This window comes from Scyliorhinus torazame, chromosome 21, assembly GCF_047496885.1.
Source record: "Scyliorhinus torazame isolate Kashiwa2021f chromosome 21, sScyTor2.1, whole genome shotgun sequence".
NCBI lineage: Eukaryota > Metazoa > Chordata > Chondrichthyes > Carcharhiniformes > Scyliorhinidae > Scyliorhinus > Scyliorhinus torazame.
In genome coordinates, this window is record NC_092727.1 from 88,593,938 (window position 1) to 88,613,887 (window position 19,950).

General features: G+C 46.7%; 1 protein-coding gene across 2 annotated transcripts in view; it reads left to right on the forward strand.

Annotated features, from left to right (window-relative positions):
• LOC140398395 (sodium channel protein type 4 subunit alpha-like) overlaps positions 1-18,310 on the forward strand; it is a 352,602-nt gene extending 334,292 nt beyond the window's left edge. For both annotated transcript variants that reach the window (XM_072487039.1, XM_072487038.1), the window contains 3 exons: positions 7,436-7,540; positions 9,524-9,794; positions 16,004-18,310. In XM_072487039.1, coding sequence (XP_072343140.1) covers positions 7,436-7,540; positions 9,524-9,794; positions 16,004-17,409 — 1,782 coding nt within the window. In that variant the 3' untranslated portion in view covers positions 17,410-18,310. The remainder of the gene's footprint in view (positions 1-7,435; positions 7,541-9,523; positions 9,795-16,003) is intronic.
• Positions 18,311-19,950: the final 1,640 nt, after the last annotated feature.

Genomic DNA, 19,950 nt, shown 5'->3' on the forward strand with positions numbered 1-19,950 from the left:
TTGAATTTTTAAAAGATTTCTTCTGCTCTTGCACCGGCGATGGTGAGGAGAAGCTCTGTTTTTTCATCATCGGCCAGGTCTTTAAGTTCGGCTGCCACCAGGAAGAATTCAAACGTTTGCCGGAATATCTGCCAGTTTTCGCGGAGATCGCCGTGGCACTGGAGCTGCTGCGGAACTGGGGGCTCGAACATCTTGCCTGGGTATTGCTGGTTGTCACTGTACGCTGAGGTATGGCTATCTGGATTTAAGCAGTTCACTCCTGGTACCATGTTTTGTTATGTTTCCTTTGTAACATAAGCGGCTTCCTTGTGTTGCATTTGTTAAAGGAAGGTCGAGACGTGTAGATAACTTCAACACATTTATTGACACTATGCACACTTTTATAACTTGAGTTCGACACTACTGCTAATCCTATTGTAGCTACCTAAACTGACTAACCAGCTGCTGTCTTCCACGTGGTAGGTGTAATATTGAATCAACCCTGTGCCTCTCCTCACTGACTGTCTCCACTGGCCAAAGGGCAGATCATGTGTGTGGTGTCCTTTATATATGGGTTGGTGTAATGTCCCCCTGTTGTCATGTCACCTCCTTGTGTATCGTGAATGTCCATAGGTCGCCTCCTGTCTAACTTATCTATTGGTTGAGTGTGTGTGTGTGATGTTTCTGGTGATCCCTCTAGTGTCTGGCTAGCTTATATGTATTTACAGTGATGCACATCACCACAATTCCTTTGCTGATAACACCCAGTTCTGATAAGGTTTTACTATGTACCAAGATGTCAGCTTGCCCGTTCTACTTTGAAGGTTGAAATTTTTTGCAATGTGTCTCTGAGATATGGAAGGACACACTTTGGCAGTTTTTCTTAATTAACTAACTTACATTACTCTATGCTTGAGTAAAAATCCCAAGGTGCCTTTCTCTCCCAAATGAAGCTAAGCAGGGTCACATGATATCATAGAATTTCATAGATTATCATAGAATTATCATAGAATTTACAGTGCAGAAGGAGGCCATTCGGCCCATCGAGGTCTGCACCGGCTCTTGGAAAGAGCACCCTACCCAAGGTCAACACCTCCACCCTATCCCCATAACACAGTAACCCCACCCAACACTAAGGGCAATTTTGGACACTAAGGGCAATTTATCATGGCCAATCCACCTAACCTGCACATCTTTGGGCTGTGGGAGGAAACCGGAGCACCCGGAGGAAACCCACGCACACACGGGGAGGATGTGCAGACTCCGCACAGACAGTGACCCAAGCCGGAATCGAACCTGGGACCCTGGAGCTGTGAAGCAATTGTGCTATCCACAATGCTACCGTGCTGCCCCTCAAATCCTCCATTGGTTTAAAAGGGTTTAGGTTTTTAAAAAAATATCCTTTATTTCAAACACAGTCAGCAGTCAGATACAAACGACAAATAACACCTCAAAATAGACATGGTACACACAGTTTGTAAATTTTTCCCCGTTTTCCACCCCTAACATCGCACACACACCCCCACACCCCCCACCCCCGCCCTTGCCGACTTGCGACAAACAAGTCCTCGAGCATAGACAGAAACGGACTTCACCATGTGTGAAACCCCTCGTCCAAACCCCGAAGGGCGAACTTGATTTTTTCAAAACTCAAAAATTTGTACAAAGCCTCCAACCGCTAGCGGCGATGCCGACCTCCAGTTCAACAGAATCCGCCGCCGGGCAATCAGAGAGGTGAAGGCGACGACATCAGCCCTCTTGCCCTCCATCAGTTCCAGCCAGTCCGACACTCCAAAATGTGCTATCTCGACCCTTACTATCCACAGCAAAGTCTTGAACACCGCCTCCCAGAAATCCTCCAGGTTTGCACCCCCCCAAAACATATGAACGTGGTTCGCTGGCCTCCACCCACACCTCTCACATGATCCTCCACTCCCATGAAAACTCCACTCATCCAACTCCGTGTATATGGACCCTATGTACAACTTTGAATTGTAGAAGGCTCATCATCGCACAAGAGGAGGTTGAGTTGACCCGATGCATATCTCACTCCAATCTCCCCAACCGAGCTCAATCCACAGCTCTTCTTCCCACTTCCACTTAATCTCTTCCACGAACACCTTCTACTCCCCCCCCCTCCCCCCAGCAACCACCCATAGATATCATTGGTCTTCCCTTCCCCCCACTCAACTGAAACAACAACTTTTCTAAAAGTGAATATTCCTACAAACTTACTCTCTACAAACAGGTACCTTACCCCCTCTATCCCTTCCCCACACCACCTCCTATACATCACATACATCCCCCCCCCCCCTCCCCAGGTATAAACCTATGGTTCCCACATGTAGGGGCCAGTATTGACATATATCTTGCTTAAAATGCCTCCTAAACTGGTTCCAAATTTTGATCGATGACACCACCACTGGGCTGCGAGTATACTTCCCTGGAGAACACGGGAGTGGGGCCATCCCTCTGCAAGAGACCTCCTCCACCTGTACCTATTCTGACCCTCCCCCACCCACCTTATCCCCACCATCATCTCACCTACTTGCCATCCGCCACCCAATTATAATGCAACAGGATTGAGAGTGGCAGGTCCCCCACCCGCCTCATGCTCTGCAAAAAGGCCCTGCAAATCCTCAGCGACTTGCCGACCTACAAAAACTCAGAGATCAATTTATCCACCCTCTGAAAAAACACCTTGGAAAGAAATATTGGGGGAGATTGAAAAATCGATAACAATCTTGGCAGCACATTCATTTTCACGGTCTGTACCCTCCCTGCCAGTGGTAGCGGCAGGGAATCAGATCCCCTTTGACCCCCCTCTGCCTGACTGGATCCTGGTTACCTTGAATTGCAAGGCCCCAAGGTCGACACTTCTCCCCTGGGCATTCACTGGGAAATCCTCACTTTTTCCTACATTTAATTTATACCCCCAAAATGCCGCGAATTTCCCCAACAGGTCCAGAATTCTCCCCATACACTCCAGTGGATTTGCGGTATACAACAATAGATCATCAGTGTACAACAACCTCAAAGGCCATCTCCGCATCGATCAAAACTCTGGCACCCAACTCTGCGACGGGGTCATAACCATGTTCAATAGCCTTCTAATATTACTTGACAACTGCCTCCCTTCAACAAACCCAGTCTGATCCTCCAAGAGCACATCCGGCACATACCCCTCCAACTGCCTCTCCAATAACTCGGCTGATACTTCAATACCAAGATAGGCCTATAGAACCCACACTCCATCGGATCCTATCCATCTTTGGGATCAAAGAGATCAATGCCTGTGGCAACGTCGCCTGCAGCTGCCCCTTTGCCAATGACTAATTAAACCTCAAGAGGTGATGTGCAAACTCCCCTAAATACTGCTTATAAAATTCAACCGAGAAGCCATCCTGCCCCGGCACTTTCCCTGATTGCACTAACCCCGCACACTCCATTATCTCCTGCAGTCCCAATGGTGCCTCCAGTGTCTATCATTTCTCCTCTTCAATCTCTGGGAATGCCAACCAATGCAAAAACCATCCCATATCTGTGTCCTCCCCCGAGAGTCTGATCTATACAACCCCGGTAAAAGGCCTCAAACGCCTCCTTGATTTTCTCTGGCGCTGTCGCCAACCCTGCCCCCTGCCGCCTTTATCTGCACAATTTTCCGTCCCACTGCCTGCCGTCTCAATTGGTGGGCTATCAGGCAACTAGCCTTCTTCCCCAACTCATATTGAACCCCCCTTAACCGGCGGAGCTGACCCACCACCTTCCCCTTTGTCAGCTGATCAAACTGCCCCTGCAATTCCTTCCTTTCCACCAACATCTCCAATGTTGGGGCCACCGAATATCTACGATCCACATCTACAATAACTTCAAACAGCCTCTGCCTTTCCACTCTCTCAACTCTATCCCTATAGGCCTTAAAGGAGATAACCTCCCCGCAAACCACCACCTTCAATACCTCCCAGAACGTGGCCCAGGCACCTCCCCATTTTGATTAAGCTCCACGTTGTTCTTTGTCGCCAATGCCACCTTATCACAAAACCTCTTATCAGTCAAAAGCGCCAAATCAAACCTCCATCCTGGTCTCTGCGCCCACCCAGTCTCAAACCTCACGTCCACATAATGCGGCGCATGATCCAAAATTCCTAATCCTGCATACTTCACCCCCACAACCCCCGATAGCACGACCTTCCCCAACACAGAGAAATCAATGCGGGAGCATCCCGATGAACATGCGAGAAGAAGGAGTACTCCCTCTCCCCCGGGTGCCTAAACTTCCACGGGTCCACACCCGCTCATCTGATCCATAATTACCCCCAAACTAGCCATTGACTTATGATATACTGGCGTATATTATGACACCTAGGGTCCAGTGCATAATTAAAATCGCCTCCCATGATTAACTGATGGGTATCCAAGTCCAGGATGGACGCTAAAAGGTTCTTAATAAAGCCTGTGTTGTCCGTGTTGGGTGCGTCTACAAAACCACTGATGCCGCTGCCAACACCCCACTCACCATCACAAACCTACCCCCTGGGTCCCGCACTTCCCTGGCCACCTCAAATGCCACCTTTTTACTGAACAGGATCGCAACCCCCCTCGACGTAAAATCAAACACTGAATGGAACGTCTGACCCACACATCCCTCCTTATCTGCACCTGATCCTTCACCCTTAGATGTGTCTCCTGTGGGAAGACCACGGGCTGGAATCTCCAAAAATGGGGCTATGTACCCACGCCAGTGTAAAAACGCTAGCGTTCTACTACAGACTTTCCTTAGAACAATATACAGCTATTCACCTACCTGCAGGGGGCTGGCAGGGCCCTGGAGTGCTTCTCGCAGCTTTGACTGCGGGTACGGGCCCCCGCACATCTGGTTCCGAGTTCGTGCATGAGCACCAGTGACCGAGCTGAACGCGATGGCAGACTCAGCCGGCAGACCTGGGCCAACAAACAAGGTCCCAACGATCTGCCCCGCACCGCTCCATCTATCCCGCCCGATCGCCGCCCCGGCCGCCCATAAGGCACCCCCCGGTACTTGATTTCCCCCCCCCCTCCCACTAGGGCGGCTGCGGACTCGAGGGCGAGACTCCCAACCGGCCATACGTGGTTAGAACCACGCCATTGGGAATTTGGCCGGTCGGGACCGGAGCATCGCTGGGAGGGCCTCTGGCAATGGTCCCCCAGCTGCGCCGTGTAAATCGCGCGTGAGTGATTCTCCGGGAACCGGAGAATCGCGGGAGCGGCGCCGGGCCCAATTTTCGCATAAAAGTGGATTCTCTGCGCCAAAATCACGTTTAGCCCGGGGCTGCGGAGAATCCAGCCCCACATTTATTCTCAAAATCTTTAGGTGCGCAAACACCCAAGATCGTTTAATCGGACCATTTAAGCCACACACATTCCACATTACCATCGTTACCGAGGGTCTCTGACCTCCCCTCTGCTGAGGCCCACCATCGTCACTGACCCCAAACCCCGCCCAACAATATGTTCCCTCACTAACCTGGGCCTGTCCAAAATGAATATACTGTTAGGTTGATCGATTAATATACTTTGATTGTGTGTAAACTAAACCAAAACTATTCATTAAACATCAATTTCCCTTCAAAGCTACTGGAATACCATAAAAACTCAACTGGTTCGCTAATGTCCTTCAGTGAAGAGGCATGCCCTTTTAAACAGATCTGTTTTACATATAACTCCAGTCTCACACAGTTGATTCGTAATGCCCTCAGAGATGGACAATAAATGTGGCCTTGCCAGCAGCGCCGAATTCCTTATTTTTAATAAATTTAGAGTCCCAATTCATATTTTCTAATTCAGGGGCAATTTAGCGTGACCAATCCACCTAGCCTGCACATCTTTGGGTTGTGGGGGCGAAACCCACGCAAGCACGGGGAGAATGTGCAAACTCCACACGGACAGTGACCCAGAGCCGGGATCGAACCTGGGACCTTGGCGCCGTGAGGCTGCAGGGCTATCCACTGCGCCACCGTGCTGCCCTAGTGCCGAATTCCTAAGAACAAATATTTATTTTGAAAAGTACTTGTAGTCAATGATTAATAAATAATCCAGAATAAATAATCTAGAATATCTTTGGAATCAAACCCTTGGTAGAGCTGATAGAGGATAGGGTGAACTAACAGGAAACAGAGGTCAGAATTAACCAGCTGTTGGGATTCTCTTTTCCCGCTACCAGTACATTCCATACCCATGGGTTTCCCAGCAGCATGGGGGTGGCTTCAATGGGAAATCCCATTGACAAGCAGCGGGAATGCAGAATTACATAGCTGGCAAACTGGAGAATCCCTCCCAGAGAGTTTGGATGAATGGGTTATTTTCACTTGACAAACTCTAACCAGTGAACTGTCACTGGGATCAGAGGTGGGGAATCAAATACAAGGGATCTCCCATTTAAGTTGGAGATGAAGAGGAATTTCTTCTCTCAGAGGGCTGTGATTATTTCAAAATCTTTACCTTGGAATAGCAATGAAGGTTGGGTCATTGAATTTACGTAAAGCTGAGTTTCATAGAATTTTGACCTACAAGGGTGTCAACAATTATGGGGGGGGACAGGCAATAAAGTGGAGTTAAGGCCACAATCAGACCAGCTCTTATGGCCGGGATTCTCCAATCCTGCAGCCAAGTTCTGATGCTGGCGTGAAAAGTGGCATGAGCCACTCTAGCATCAATGGGCCTCACATGGCAGCTATCCACCCCTTTCCAGGGGGCTAGTACGTCACCGGAGTGGTCTCCGCAACTCCGGCGCCCGAAAGCCGGCGTGCCACGGCCAGCGTGAGTTCGTGCATGTGCGCCACGGGTGGCGCGAGTTCGTGCATGCGCGTAGGTTCCCGTCTCCGCGCCGGCCCCCGAGCAATATGGCAGAGCCCGACAGGGGCCCAGAGCGGAGGAACATAGGCTCCCACGGAACTAGCCCGCCCGCCGATCGGTATGCCACGATTGCGGGCCAGGCCACCTTGGAGCCCCCCCGGGGTCGGATCCCACCCACCCCCCCCCCCCCCCACCACCACCACCCACCAGGACGGCCCCCGCAGACAGAACTCCGAGGTCCCGCCGGGTGGGACCATACGTTACCCACACAGGCAGGACTCGGCTGAACTCGGCGGGTACTTGGCCCATCAAGGCCCAGAGAACCGCTGGAGGGGCGGGGAGCTTTCAACGTCCCCCGACCGGCACGGCAGTGATCCCACGGGCGTCCGAAAATCGGCGCCAGGGGCGGCGTGGAGCGATTCTCGCGCCCCCCCCCCCGGGGATTCTCCAACCTGGCGCGGGGTCAGAGAATCCCGGCCTATGTTGGTGAATGGTAAGTCAGCTCATGGGTCATATGGACTACTCCTACTGCTATTTCTTATGATCTCAGAACTCCTTTGTCTTTCACTGAATTTATTGAATATTAGCAGTTACATAAAATAATTGTAAGTGTTCTCATCTTTACTTTGGAGGAAAAGATATCTTTATGACAGAAGAACAGAAGAAATACTACAATGCCATGAAGAAGCTTGGCTCAAAGAAACCACAAAAACCCATCCCAAGACCAAATGTAAGCGTTTAGCCACTATCAAGGAACCCTTTGAAGGGAAATGGAGAGTCTATGAGGAGTGCATTGTGTTCAAAGTACTTCTATATGGCTAGCAAAAAAGAGGCAGGGGAAATGTGGGCATCAAGCATATCTTCAATCTCCTGCCTGCCATTTTGGGTGGTGCTCCCTACAGCCCATGAATTACGTTTGACATGTAATCGCTGCAGTAATGCCAGCAAACATGAAAGCCAATTTGCACGTGAAATCCTACCCGGAGTAATGAGACAAATAATCATATAATTTACTTTGGTGGTGTTGATTTAATGATAGCTATTGGTCGGGTCACCAGGAAACACATTTGCTCTTCTTCAGAGAGTTTCACCTGAACCAACAGGGCCTCAGTTTAGTTTTACTCATGGATGGATCCTATAATTGTGTAGCAATCCCTCGGTGCTGCACTGAAGTGCCGGTTTGTTATTCGCTCCTGAAGTGGGGCATGAACCTTCTGAGTCAGAAATGAGGGGTAATCTCGGAAGAAAGCTGACATTTACATATGCAGCCTACTTAATTTCACAGCGAGATTCAGCAGCATAGGCTTGGATTGATGGCTTCATGCCTCACCCTACCCAGCTCCCACCTTGAGCTACATTGCCAGTGAAATACGGAGTGAGAAAGAGGCAGTCGTCACCAGGCCATTTGTTGTGTGGATCCCAGCAGCCAGCCCATCTGAGTGCCAATAAATCTTTGTTAATAAAATAAATCATTATCCTTTAACATAATTGTCTGTGCCAATTTTATTCAACTTTCCCATTAATTAAATGACCTTTGATTTATTTTCAGAAAGTTCTAAACTTTAATCAATGTCCTACAAAGCACTGCTGAAAATCTGCCAGTCAGTTTACAAGCAGATTAAATGTACATTCCTGTGGAAATATAATTGATTAATTACAAATGCTAATCCCTTGCAATCTTGTAAATTGAGAAAGTTGAGTTAAGGGCAGAGGTGTACAACACAGCATGGTACTGATGTTGAAATGTGTTTGACACAAAAACAGCAGTGATTAGATGTTGTCAAGTCTGTTCCTTAAAGTCGTAGTTGGGATATTTTACAACAGCAGAGATGCTATCCAAATGCAGGTTATTGTGGTTGCTGTAGAACAAAAAGAAGTTTGAGGTCTTGGCAAAGAATAGGCTGGATTTTAACTTTGCGAGGTACTGGGTGTTGGGATGGGGTCCTGTAGCAGCCTGGAAACTCCAAATAAGTGCACTCTTGTCAGTAGATTTTTAATTCAGGCGTTCCATGTAATTTCCAGATTTCCTAATCAATTAACATGAATGGGCGTGGCGATAGCCTACATGAGGCAATTTCAACTCCAGTATTTAAAAGACCACAAGGACACGGCAAACATCACACCACTCAGCCCTTCCAGCCTGTCCTGGAAGCTCGTGGGACCATGGTTATATTGAAAAACTAGATTGATATTGTTGTAATTGAGCAGTTAACAAATTGAAATTGACAGCCCTCCTGTCCTGAGGCGTTTGCACACACACACACAGCAAGCCCAGAGTTAAATGGTAAATTGGAGTTGACTTCCAAATGTGCCTGAATTTTTGCAGTATTTAACCATCCAGTTGCCCCCAAACCCACATGTTCACCCTTGTTAAAATTCCACTCAAAGAATTTGAAGAAGAGAAAGATTGATTTTAACCGATTGAAAAACTTAGGAAGAGATGAAAAATGGTTTAGTGGATCAATGGAAAACTTGCAGTATATGTGACATGTTTGATGGGTCAAATGTTCCATTCTGATTGTTTAGATATTAAACTTTAATTGGTTTAATACACGTTGAAGACAATTCTGTACAATTGTACAAGCTACCTTACAATCTATACCTTCTTCTTTCATGCACAAATATTGGTCAGATGTAATAGGGTGAATATAATTAATGTTAAGTATTTATACAATGGCAACTCATTTATTTTCCCTTTCCCGCCCTCCCCCAGAATAAATGCCAAGGAGTGTTCTTTGATTTTGTCAACAAGCAAGCCTTTGATATCTTTATCATGGTTCTCATCTGCCTCAACATGGTGACGATGATGGTCGAAACAGATGATCAAAGTGCAGATAAAACTGAAATTCTTCACTGGATCAACTTGGTGTTTATTATTGTATTTACCAGTGAATGTGTGCTCAAGATCATCGCTTTAAGATACTACTACTTCACCATTGGCTGGAACATTTTTGACTTTGTTGTGGTGATTCTTTCTATTGTGGGTAAGTCAGAAGCTAAGATCCAAGTTTTTTGGAAACGTGTTTTGAGACCCTCCCCCATGTTTATGTGATGTAAAACATTGTAGAAATGAAATGATTTTAAGTTTAAGCAGTTTAATGGGGGCAGTTTTATTTTACTCGTTCAGTGTGTCACTGGCTAGATTAACATTTATTGTCCATCTCTAACTGCATCAAGCACTCCTATATAAGATGGGGTGATGCTCACCGACTGGGCCCCAATAGTAGCCTCAATCACTTAGAAACATTAAAAATAGGAGCAGAAGGAGGCAATTTGATCCTTCAAGTTTGCTTCGTCATTTCATAGAATTTATAGAATTTACAGTGCAGAAGGAGGCCATTTGGCCCATCGAGTCTGCACCGGCTCTTGGAAAGACACCGTACCCAAGGTCAACACCTCCACTCTATCCCCATAACCCAATAACCCCACCCAACACTAAGGGCAATTTTGGACACTAAGGGCAATTTATCATAGCCAATCCACCTAACCTGCACATCTTTGGACTGTGGGAGGAAACCGGAGCACCCGGAGGAAACCCACGCACACACGGGGAGGAGGTGCAGACTCCGCACAGACAGTGACCCAAGCCGGAATCGAACCTGGGACCCTGGAGCTGTGAAGCAATTGTGCTATCCACAATGCTACCGTGCTGCCCATAATAATCATTTATTATGATCAAGGCTGACATTCGAACTCAGTAACCTGCTCCAGCATTCCCCCGATATCCTTTGATCCCTTTAGCCCCGAGAGCTATATCGAATCCTTCTTGAAAAAATACAAGGCGTGATACACCCAAATGGGAACAAAATCCCTTACCGAACGCGTGTAGCTGCGTGTTTCCCGATGGTCGCAGTGCCGTGAAGCACATAGCTAGTCAATGCGACTTGCATTGTATAAGGGGCCTGAACAAGGAATGCGCGGCCAAGGCCGCACATTGACCCGTTTCCGCTCGCCAAAACTCCAAAGTGGAGCAAGATATCGGGACACTATTTAAAAATGGCATTCCAATCTCCGAAGCCCCCAAAGCGATCCCCAACCTATCCCATCCCAGCACTATGGGACACAGAGCACCCAATTATACACAAAATGCCAGCTTGGCACAGCCAACCTGGCAGTGCCCATGCCAGCTGGGCATATTGGCAGTGCCGGGCTGACACCCAGGTAGCACTGCCAGGGTGACCAGGTGATACCAGCAGTGCCAGGGCACCGCACTGCCCAAAGGGCATGCAGCGGGGGCCTCCGATCCACTGGGAGGCCCCCATAAGTGTCAATTTGTCTGGTCTTCGTTTCTGGGGACAAGTGCTGAATAGCACTCACCTGAGGCAAAGGGGCTGAATCACAAAGCCTCAGGCACCTCGGGAATCTGCACTAACTGTCTCAATCTAATATGCAGATTTGCCAAAAAGTGATCCCACCCACAATGGGTCACAACATCTCGTGAGGTCAGGTTGGATCTTGCGTTGCGAGCCGGGTAGGTCCTGGGAGCAGTCTCCCAACTTTTATCGGCCACGCTGTATCGCGCCTGTGGTAGCGAATTCCTCAGGCCAACCGCTCTGTGGGTGAAAAAGGTTCTCCTCATCTCAGTCCTAAATGGTCTACCCCCTATCCTCAGACTGTGACCCCCTGGTTCTGCTCGCACCCACCATTGGGAGCATCCTTCTTGCATCTCTGCAGAGTAACATCAACTGCTTCGGTGTTACATTTTCCCATTTCTCACATCAGCTATCAGGGGCTACTTTTAGTACAATTGCCAATTTAGTGCTGAATTACAAACATTTTAAGCTTTGGTTTTGGATTCATGGTACCAGAGACGAATTTGGAACTTTCCAAATACAACTCATGTTAAAAGGCAGAAGACTTTCAGTTCAACCTGAGTTAGAATCTAGATATGAAATGTCAAAATCCAACTCACTGGACTAACTCTCTCCACTATCTCGAATAACTTAACTTTCTAGATAATTATGCGGGCTGTACATACTTCTGAGACCAGTCTTTGTTTGTGAATGTTGATCATGTCATAGTGTCCAGTACCACATTGAAGTTCGATGCGGTGCTTGGACTGGTGAAATATGGCTGTTCATCCAAAATCGCCACAGCACTGAGCTATCACAAAAAGTATTGGCCAAAGATCAGCTTGAAGTTAGATTTCAAAAATTAATTTTTCTACCTGTAACCCAACATTGTAGGATAGATTTTCTGACTGATTCTTCCTGAGTAAGAGCTTATTACATTAAAGGGTGCAAATTTTGTAACTAATCGTGAAAGATGGTTGGAGACATCTTCTGCATGACTCGCATTTGCTTATTGTCCCTGAATTTTCTTCAGTTTTGTCATTACTCTTGAAGCACCTGTTAGTTTACAGCTTATATTAAAAACAATCCACCCAATTAATGACATTAGACATTTAAGCAATTTTCTGGCATATCATTTTGGCTCTCATTCATCTATTCACCCACAAAAAATGGGCTTCCAGGCTGCTAGGCTAAGATTATTTTTGAAAAATATTTTTATTCTCCATTTTCTTCAGAAGTTACACCCCACCAACAAACAGTAAATGGTAACGAATACAATGTCAATCCCCTTATTAACAACAACGATCCCATCCTCCACCAACCCCCAAACAACAGCCCGCATGACAATATAAGCATCAAATAAAACAAACCCTCCCAAGGTGGGAAAAAAGAAAAAGGAATCAGGAATCGTCTATGGTCACCATTGACATATACAGTCCACCCCCCCAACCCCCCCACCCTAATATTCAATGACATCCAATCCCCGAAAGCGTACCGTGAATGACACCCATGAATTGTAGACCCCCCCACTCTTCCTCCCAGACTCCTCCCCTCCACTTCCTCTTGTAAATTCCACCCCCCAACCTCGGTTCCTTCCCCCAACTTTTCACCCCGGCTAGACTCACCAAAACCTGTTCTACCTCACTCCCGTTCACTGGCCGGTTTAAACCGGCCAGCGTAGAGGCCCCCGCCTGGGTCTCCTTCCCCCTTGCCCGGTCCCAGGAAAATCAAGAAATCCCCTTTAGCACACAACCCCCGCATACACACCCAAGACCCAAAGAACCATCATTGCAAATGAAAGTCCCATCTCTTCCCTTGTCCAAATATATACAACGTCGACTCATTTAGTACATACACCAACACGCAGTGAAACAATAAAGTTACGTGAGGCTACATCGGTACACGACCATTTATCAATTCTGCCACAGTCCTTCTGCCTTCGCAAACTCCTCTGGTGATTCCGCCGTCCCAAAATAAAAGTCCTTGGATTTGTAGGTCACCCACAATTTAGCTGGACATACTCTGCCGCACTGCACCTTGCTGATGTACAGTGCCTTCTTCACCCGGCTGAATGAAGCTCGCCTCCTCGCCAGCTCCACCGTAAAGTCCTGATATATGCGTATACCAGCTCCAGCCCATTGCACCACCCGCTTCTGCTTTGTCCACAGGACTTTCTCTTTCACGCTATACCTACGGAAACACAGAGTTACTACTCTTGGCGGCTCACACGCCTTTCGTATAGGCCTCCACGACCGATGAGCCCGATCCAGTCGGAGGGAACGTCCCCCTACCCCAATAGCTTCGCCAACATTGTGGCAAAATCCGTCGGCCTCGAACCTTCCACCCCTTCGGGCAGACCCACAATCCTCAGATTCTGTCACCTGGATCTGTTTTCCAGGTCTTCCATTTTGGCTCGCAGACCCTTGTTGGTCTCTATCACCCTCCGCAGCTCCTTCCCCATCGAGATGAGTTGATCACTGTACTGCGATAATGCCTCTTCCACTTCCTTCAGTGTCTCGCCTTGCTCCCGCACCTCTACCGCTGCGCTTGATACCGCCGCCCTCACCGGGGCAATCGCCTCCTCCACCAGCACTTTCAATACCACCCCCATCTCCTTCTTCATCGCTTCCATGTGTTTTGTGAAATGTTTTTCAAGTTCCACAGCCATCACCTTGGTCATTTCTTCTGCTGTGAGCGATGCGGCCTCCCCGGTGCTCCAGCCTCCGCTTTCCTTACAGTTCATGCGCTGACTTTTTCACTCACCGGCGGACTTTCGTTAACCTCCTTTTTCACAGCCTTTTTTCTCCCAAACCTGGACATTTCGCCTCGCTGTGCCTTCTTACAGCCTTTTCAGCCTCCATTGTCCCCGGGACTGGGCATTAAAACTCCAAAATTTCTATTCCCGAGCGGGAGCCCTCCAGTGCGCGGCTGCCTCCCGCCCGCCGTCACCGGAAGTCTCCGCTGCTAGGCTAAGATGTATACCATTCACTTTTAAGCCTTCATTGAGCCTTTATCTGCATTTTTGTTTCCATTTAGTTAGTCAGGAGGTTTTGTGTCAAATGTTCTGTCACTGCCGTTTTCTTTGATGTATCCATGGTATTGGGGTAAAGAGAAGCCCAATAGGAATCCCCTCCTCTTATACAGAAGATAAATTAAAGGCTATCAAATGGTCAGTTTGCTTCAGAGATAGATTTCATCCACGTTCTGGCATCATTTCCTGCCTGATTTTTCGTCCTTCAAGGCAAAGATGACCATGTTTATCATCTGGAGTGTTGGTAGGATTCTGTTGAGTACATAGGCAACTGTTAAGGCCGACCTGTGCCTGGATGATTTTTCTGCAAATCGGACAAGATACCGTCAGATGATTGAATTTTAGATGAGTAGCTGGTTCAAGATTTCCTCTCCATGCATTTTCTCTCTGCCTTTGATAATGCGCCTCCTTTAGAAAGAGACCGCACCAGTTCTTTTAAAATGTTGTTGCGCTAGTCATATCAATCATGGGCAAACTTCTCCCATGCGCCTGAGTGGTGTAACTCCCTGGCAGAGGCTTTGCAAAGCTGACTGCCCAAGGCTCCAGTTCGCAACCAGCCAAGTGTAGAGATGGGCCATGTGTTGCAAGAGCTCCTGCAGTTAACATGCAATATGGACTTGGCAGTCAGCTCCAATGGCTGCAATAGGCTGCCGCAAGTCCTCTTTCACTGCCTCCTTCCAGGCATGCTGCAGCTTTATCCCATGGAGAGATTCCCTGGAGTGAAAAGGAGGGACGCATTCCTCCTTGTCGTCTCATTCTGTACCAATTCAACAGCCATCAAATCAGGGCAGAGTGGTTTGGAGTTTAACACAAATAACACAGAAAATGCTGGAAAAATACAGCGGGGTAAATTCTCTTGTCTCGCCCGCAGCAGGAATTGTCGCAGGCGGGAGATGGAACATTTGATGGACCATTTAAAGGTCCGTTGACCTCAGGTGGGAATTTCTGGACTTGGGGTGGGCGCGACTGGAAAGTCCCGCCCAGTAGGTCTGCCAGCAACAAGGAAAAAATAAGACAAGTTTGTGCTGGATTTTTCAGCCGCGCCCAACACAAAGACGGGGACCATGTAAAGGTCCATTGACCTCGGGCAGGGATTTCTGGTCACTGGGTGAGTGTGGCCAAAACATCTTGCAGGTGCAGACCCATTTTCAAAAAACTGTTCAAATATTTTTTGCATCTCGATTTTGTGGTTTATCGAGAAGCAATGAGGTAGGTCTTGTCTTTGTCTGGAAGTGAGCATGGATGTAAAGCAGGATGATGTAAAACAGCACAGTGGTCAGCATTGCTGCCTCACAGCTCCAGGGACCTGGGTTCAATTACATCCTCGGGTGACTGTATGGAGTTTGCACTTTCTCCCTGTGTCTGCATTGGTTTCCTCCGGGTGCTCCGGTTTCCTCCCACAGACCAAAGATGTGCAGGTTAGGTGAATTGGCCATGCTAAAGTTCCCAAACGTTAGGTGGGGTTACAGGGCTAGGAGTGGGGGATTGGGCATAGGTAGAGTGCTCTATTGGAGCAAGGGCCGGTGCAGACTCCTTGGGCCGAATGGCCTCCTTCCGCACTATATTGATTCTATGATTCTAAGATGGATATTGCACGGTGTCAAAATCTCCCTCCATATATTTATTTCGGGGAATGGATTTAAATGTATAAGTTAAATAGAAACTGAAATAATTAGAAATGCATAGCGTTGGTCACCAGCTCAAAGAGAGTGATCTAATGTTACAGTGGGAGCTGAAGAATCAACATATCTTTCTCATTTATGTTGACACAACCCAATGCATTTTCCATTTTTGTTGCATACTGCGCCATTTGCAATTATTCTTTCTAGTTTAAATACTTATTCATATCACCCCTTTTTATTTGTTTCAGGTATTATGTTGGCAGATATAATAGAGAAGTACTTTGTGTCACCTACCCTGTTCCGAGTTATTAGGTTAGCCAGGATTGGCCGCGTCCTTCGACTTATCAGAGGAGCCAAAGGAATTCGAACTCTTCTATTTGCCTTGATGATGTCACTTCCTGCCTTGTTCAACATTGGCCTTTTACTCTTTTTAGTTATGTTCATCTATTCCATTTTTGGAATGTCCAATTTTGCATACGTGAAGAAGGAAGGAGGCATCGATGACATATTCAACTTTGAAACGTTTGGCAACAGTATGATTTGCCTGTTCCAGATCACCACCTCAGCCGGCTGGGATGGCCTGCTCTCACCCATTATGAACAGCGGCCCTCCCGATTGTGATCCCCAAATAGCGAATCCAGGCACCGATGTAAAAGGGAATTGTGGAAATCCGCCGGTCGGGGTCATCTTTTTTGTCAGCTACATCATCATTTCCTTTCTGATTGTGGTGAACATGTACATCGCCATCATATTGGAGAATTTCAACGTGGCCACTGAGGAGAGTGCTGAACCGCTTTGCGAGGATGACTTTGAAATGTTCTACGAGGTCTGGGAGAAGTTCGATCCGGAAGCCACTCAGTTTGTCGAATATTCCCGGATGTCCGACTTTGTCGATACACTGCAAGAGCCATTGAGGATTGCTAAGCCGAATAAAATCAAACTGGTTACCATGGATCTACCAATGGTCTCGGGTGACAAAATCCACTGTCTGGATATACTCTTTGCACTGACGAAAGAGGTGCTGGGTGAATCTGGTGAGATGGATGCCCTGAAGGAGTCAATGGAGGAGAAGTTCATGGCTGCCAATCCTTCCAAAGTCTCATACGAACCCATAACCACGACACTTCGACGGAAGCAGGAGGAGGTTTGTGCAATCAAAATTCAACGGGCTTTTCGGCGTCACTTGCTAAAACGGTCTGTCAAACACGCATCCTATTTGTACCGCCATAGTGGAACAGAGGCGATTCTATCTGATGAAGAGCCTCCAGAGAAAGAAGGTTTGCTCGCTATTCGAATGAGCCAAAACTATGGTAAATACCAACCTGACGAAGAAGGTGTACCGCCCTTGGCTTCAGAAGAAGCAACAACTCCTTTAGAAGTAACAGAAACTCCCACAGAAGATGCAACAACTACAGAAGAAGCAGTAACTCCACTCGAAGGATCAGCAATTCCAATAGAAGTAGTAACCCCTTTAGAAGCACAAGCAACTCCTCTAGACGCAGCAAAAACCCATCTGGAAATGGCAGTTACCCCTCTGGAAGCTGCAATTACCCCTCTGAAAGCGGCAGTAACCCCTCTTGAAGCAGCAGTAACTGCAGCTGAATCAGTAGACTGGATTTCCGAGACAAAGGATATTAAAGAGTCAATTGTATAATTGGAGTTCAAAGTGCTTGTAATGAACCAAGCTTATGAAACACAGCACAAGGTGCCAAGGTGTATAGCACTAGTGCCTTCAAGAATGTCACTTTGTCCCTAGTTTTCTAGCACTGAGATTCCAGTCTGCAAGTGGGAAGTGTATTGTGCGTCTGATCTTTGCAGTATAAACTGGGAGGACCCCGCAGTACATTTACAACAATTGAGCCAGAGCAAAAATGCCATCGATTAAAAAGAATCCTTCCAACATTCTTGACTGTAATCAACACTGTGACAAAGTGTGTAGCTGCAACTTGAATATGCATCTCTCCAGTGTCACAACTTGTGTTGTGTGCAAGAGAATACAACTGTTGCTGTCTGAAGAGAGAAGTTGTTGAACCACCAGGAGAATGTGGTTGTCCCTTGTCCAGTGATTGGATTTATATTAGATATGCTGCATTTAATTAACACTGAATTGTCTTTTGATAGTTACCGGGAAAAAAAACATTGTCACACAGTAGGTTAGTCCAAAGATTTCTTCAGTTTCACTTCAAAGCTGTTCAACTTAAAATGCTTTTACCTCTTTCAATACTGTGCTTTTACTAATCTAACATATTCCACTTGTCTAAACTGTATGTAGCATTCAGATTCATTGGAGATGCACTTTCATTATAATTCATCTTTTTTTTGTACAATACAATTCAAAAAGAAAAGCCACTAATTAATTGTTGTGTTGTAGTCTTCATGAAATCCAACTGTTCAGATATTGTTTTAACTACCATCATTTTCATATGTTGTAAGGCACCAGTGTAGAATGGCATTCAGCAAGTCTCTCAATTCCTGTTCTTTGGTGTAAATGCATTAGACCGTGACACTTTCGATTTCTGTCTGTAGCATGTGTGGGGTAAGTTATTGTTTCAGGGTAGGTATTGTTACTGCCGTAGTGATTTCTGGTGTCTCTGTGTATATTTACAAAATCCTGTGCCCTCCCTTCCCTCCCAAAGTGGGATTGTTTGCCCAAGGTGAAATAACAAATTAAGTTGCTGCTTCACCATGAGCAATGCATCTTTCTCTTCCATTATCATAAAATAACGATATGTCACTTCATTGATTGTAATTCATGAATTCGTATATGTTGTTTCATTAACACTTTATTTTCAATCACTGGATTGTTTAGAACAACCATCAATATTCTCTTGGAGAACCGTGCTAGATGAGTATCCTGGACAGCATCGGCGATCTTTGCATTTTCAACCAGCAGTGCACTGAGAATTTGGCTTGAAGGTTGAAGCTGGAGAATGTTTGAATGTAGCTTTAATAAATCGGGCAGATTTGGGACTCTTGCTGCTTTTCTCAGATGTGCTGTTTAAACGTCAGGATATCCCAGTAAGGGCAGCATGGTGGCACAGTGGTTAGCACTGGTGCCTTACGGCACCGAGGTCCCAGGTTTGATCCCGGCTCTGGGTCACTGTCTGTGTGGAGTTTGCACATTCTCGCCGTGTTTGCGTGGGTTTCGCCCCCACAACCCAAAGATGTGCAGGGTAGGTGGATTGGCCACGCCAAATTCCCCCTTCATTGGAAAAAAAATGAATTGGGTACTCTAACTTTATAACAAAAAAAAGATATCCCAGTAAAAAGAAGACAGCTGAAAGGCACGCAAGAACCACCCCCCCCCCGCCTCCCCAAACCAGCCTGAGAGAAAATGTTTCTATGTTCAAGTTGCGAAGAATAAGAACAAATCCTTTGACTTTTTTTTTAACTCACTTCTGACTCTGTGGCTGATTTCAGTACTGTGCAGCCATCATCTCCTTCCCCGACACCCAGGATAGGTAATAAACTAGAGACCTATAGCTAATTCAAGAAGCCACTGCTGAAAATTCCTCCCTGCCCTCCCATGGGAAATCAAGCATGCCCCAGGCAATCCAAGGTCAGCATACTGTTTCCTATATTAATTTACTCCTGCCCTCCATATACCATAGTGACCTTATTCTCCAGAAATCCATCTTTCTTGAAGGACAAAGGAATCTAGTCTACAGTATTGCCACTGGATTCTTCTTACCCACTTTAATCACGTCTGTGAAAGATAAGCATCCAATTTCCTCAAGTTGTAGTGGGGGGTGGAATGCACCTCGTACTAGTACACCACCTCACCTCAGCCATACTGTCAACTTCCATGAAGTCTATAATCCTAATGACCATAAATACCTGGATTTTCAGACAGGAATGTTAGGAGCTAGAGTAGACCATCTGCAGCTCAACTCCACTGTCCTATCTTTGATTCCTTTTTCTAACAAAAATCTATCAATCTTAATCTTGAAAGATTCAATTGTTCTCGTATTCCCAGCGTTTTGGAGAGAGAATTCTAGATTTCCCCCACTTTTATGAAATGAAATGAAAATCGCTTATTGTCACAAGTAGGATACAAATGAAGTTACTGTGAAAAGCCCCTAGTCGCCACTATCCGGCGCTTGTTCGGGGAGGCTGGTACGGGTGACAAAGTGATCCCTGATTTCAACTATAAATAGCCTAGTTTAAATTTTGGCATTATTCCCCTGTTCCTGAT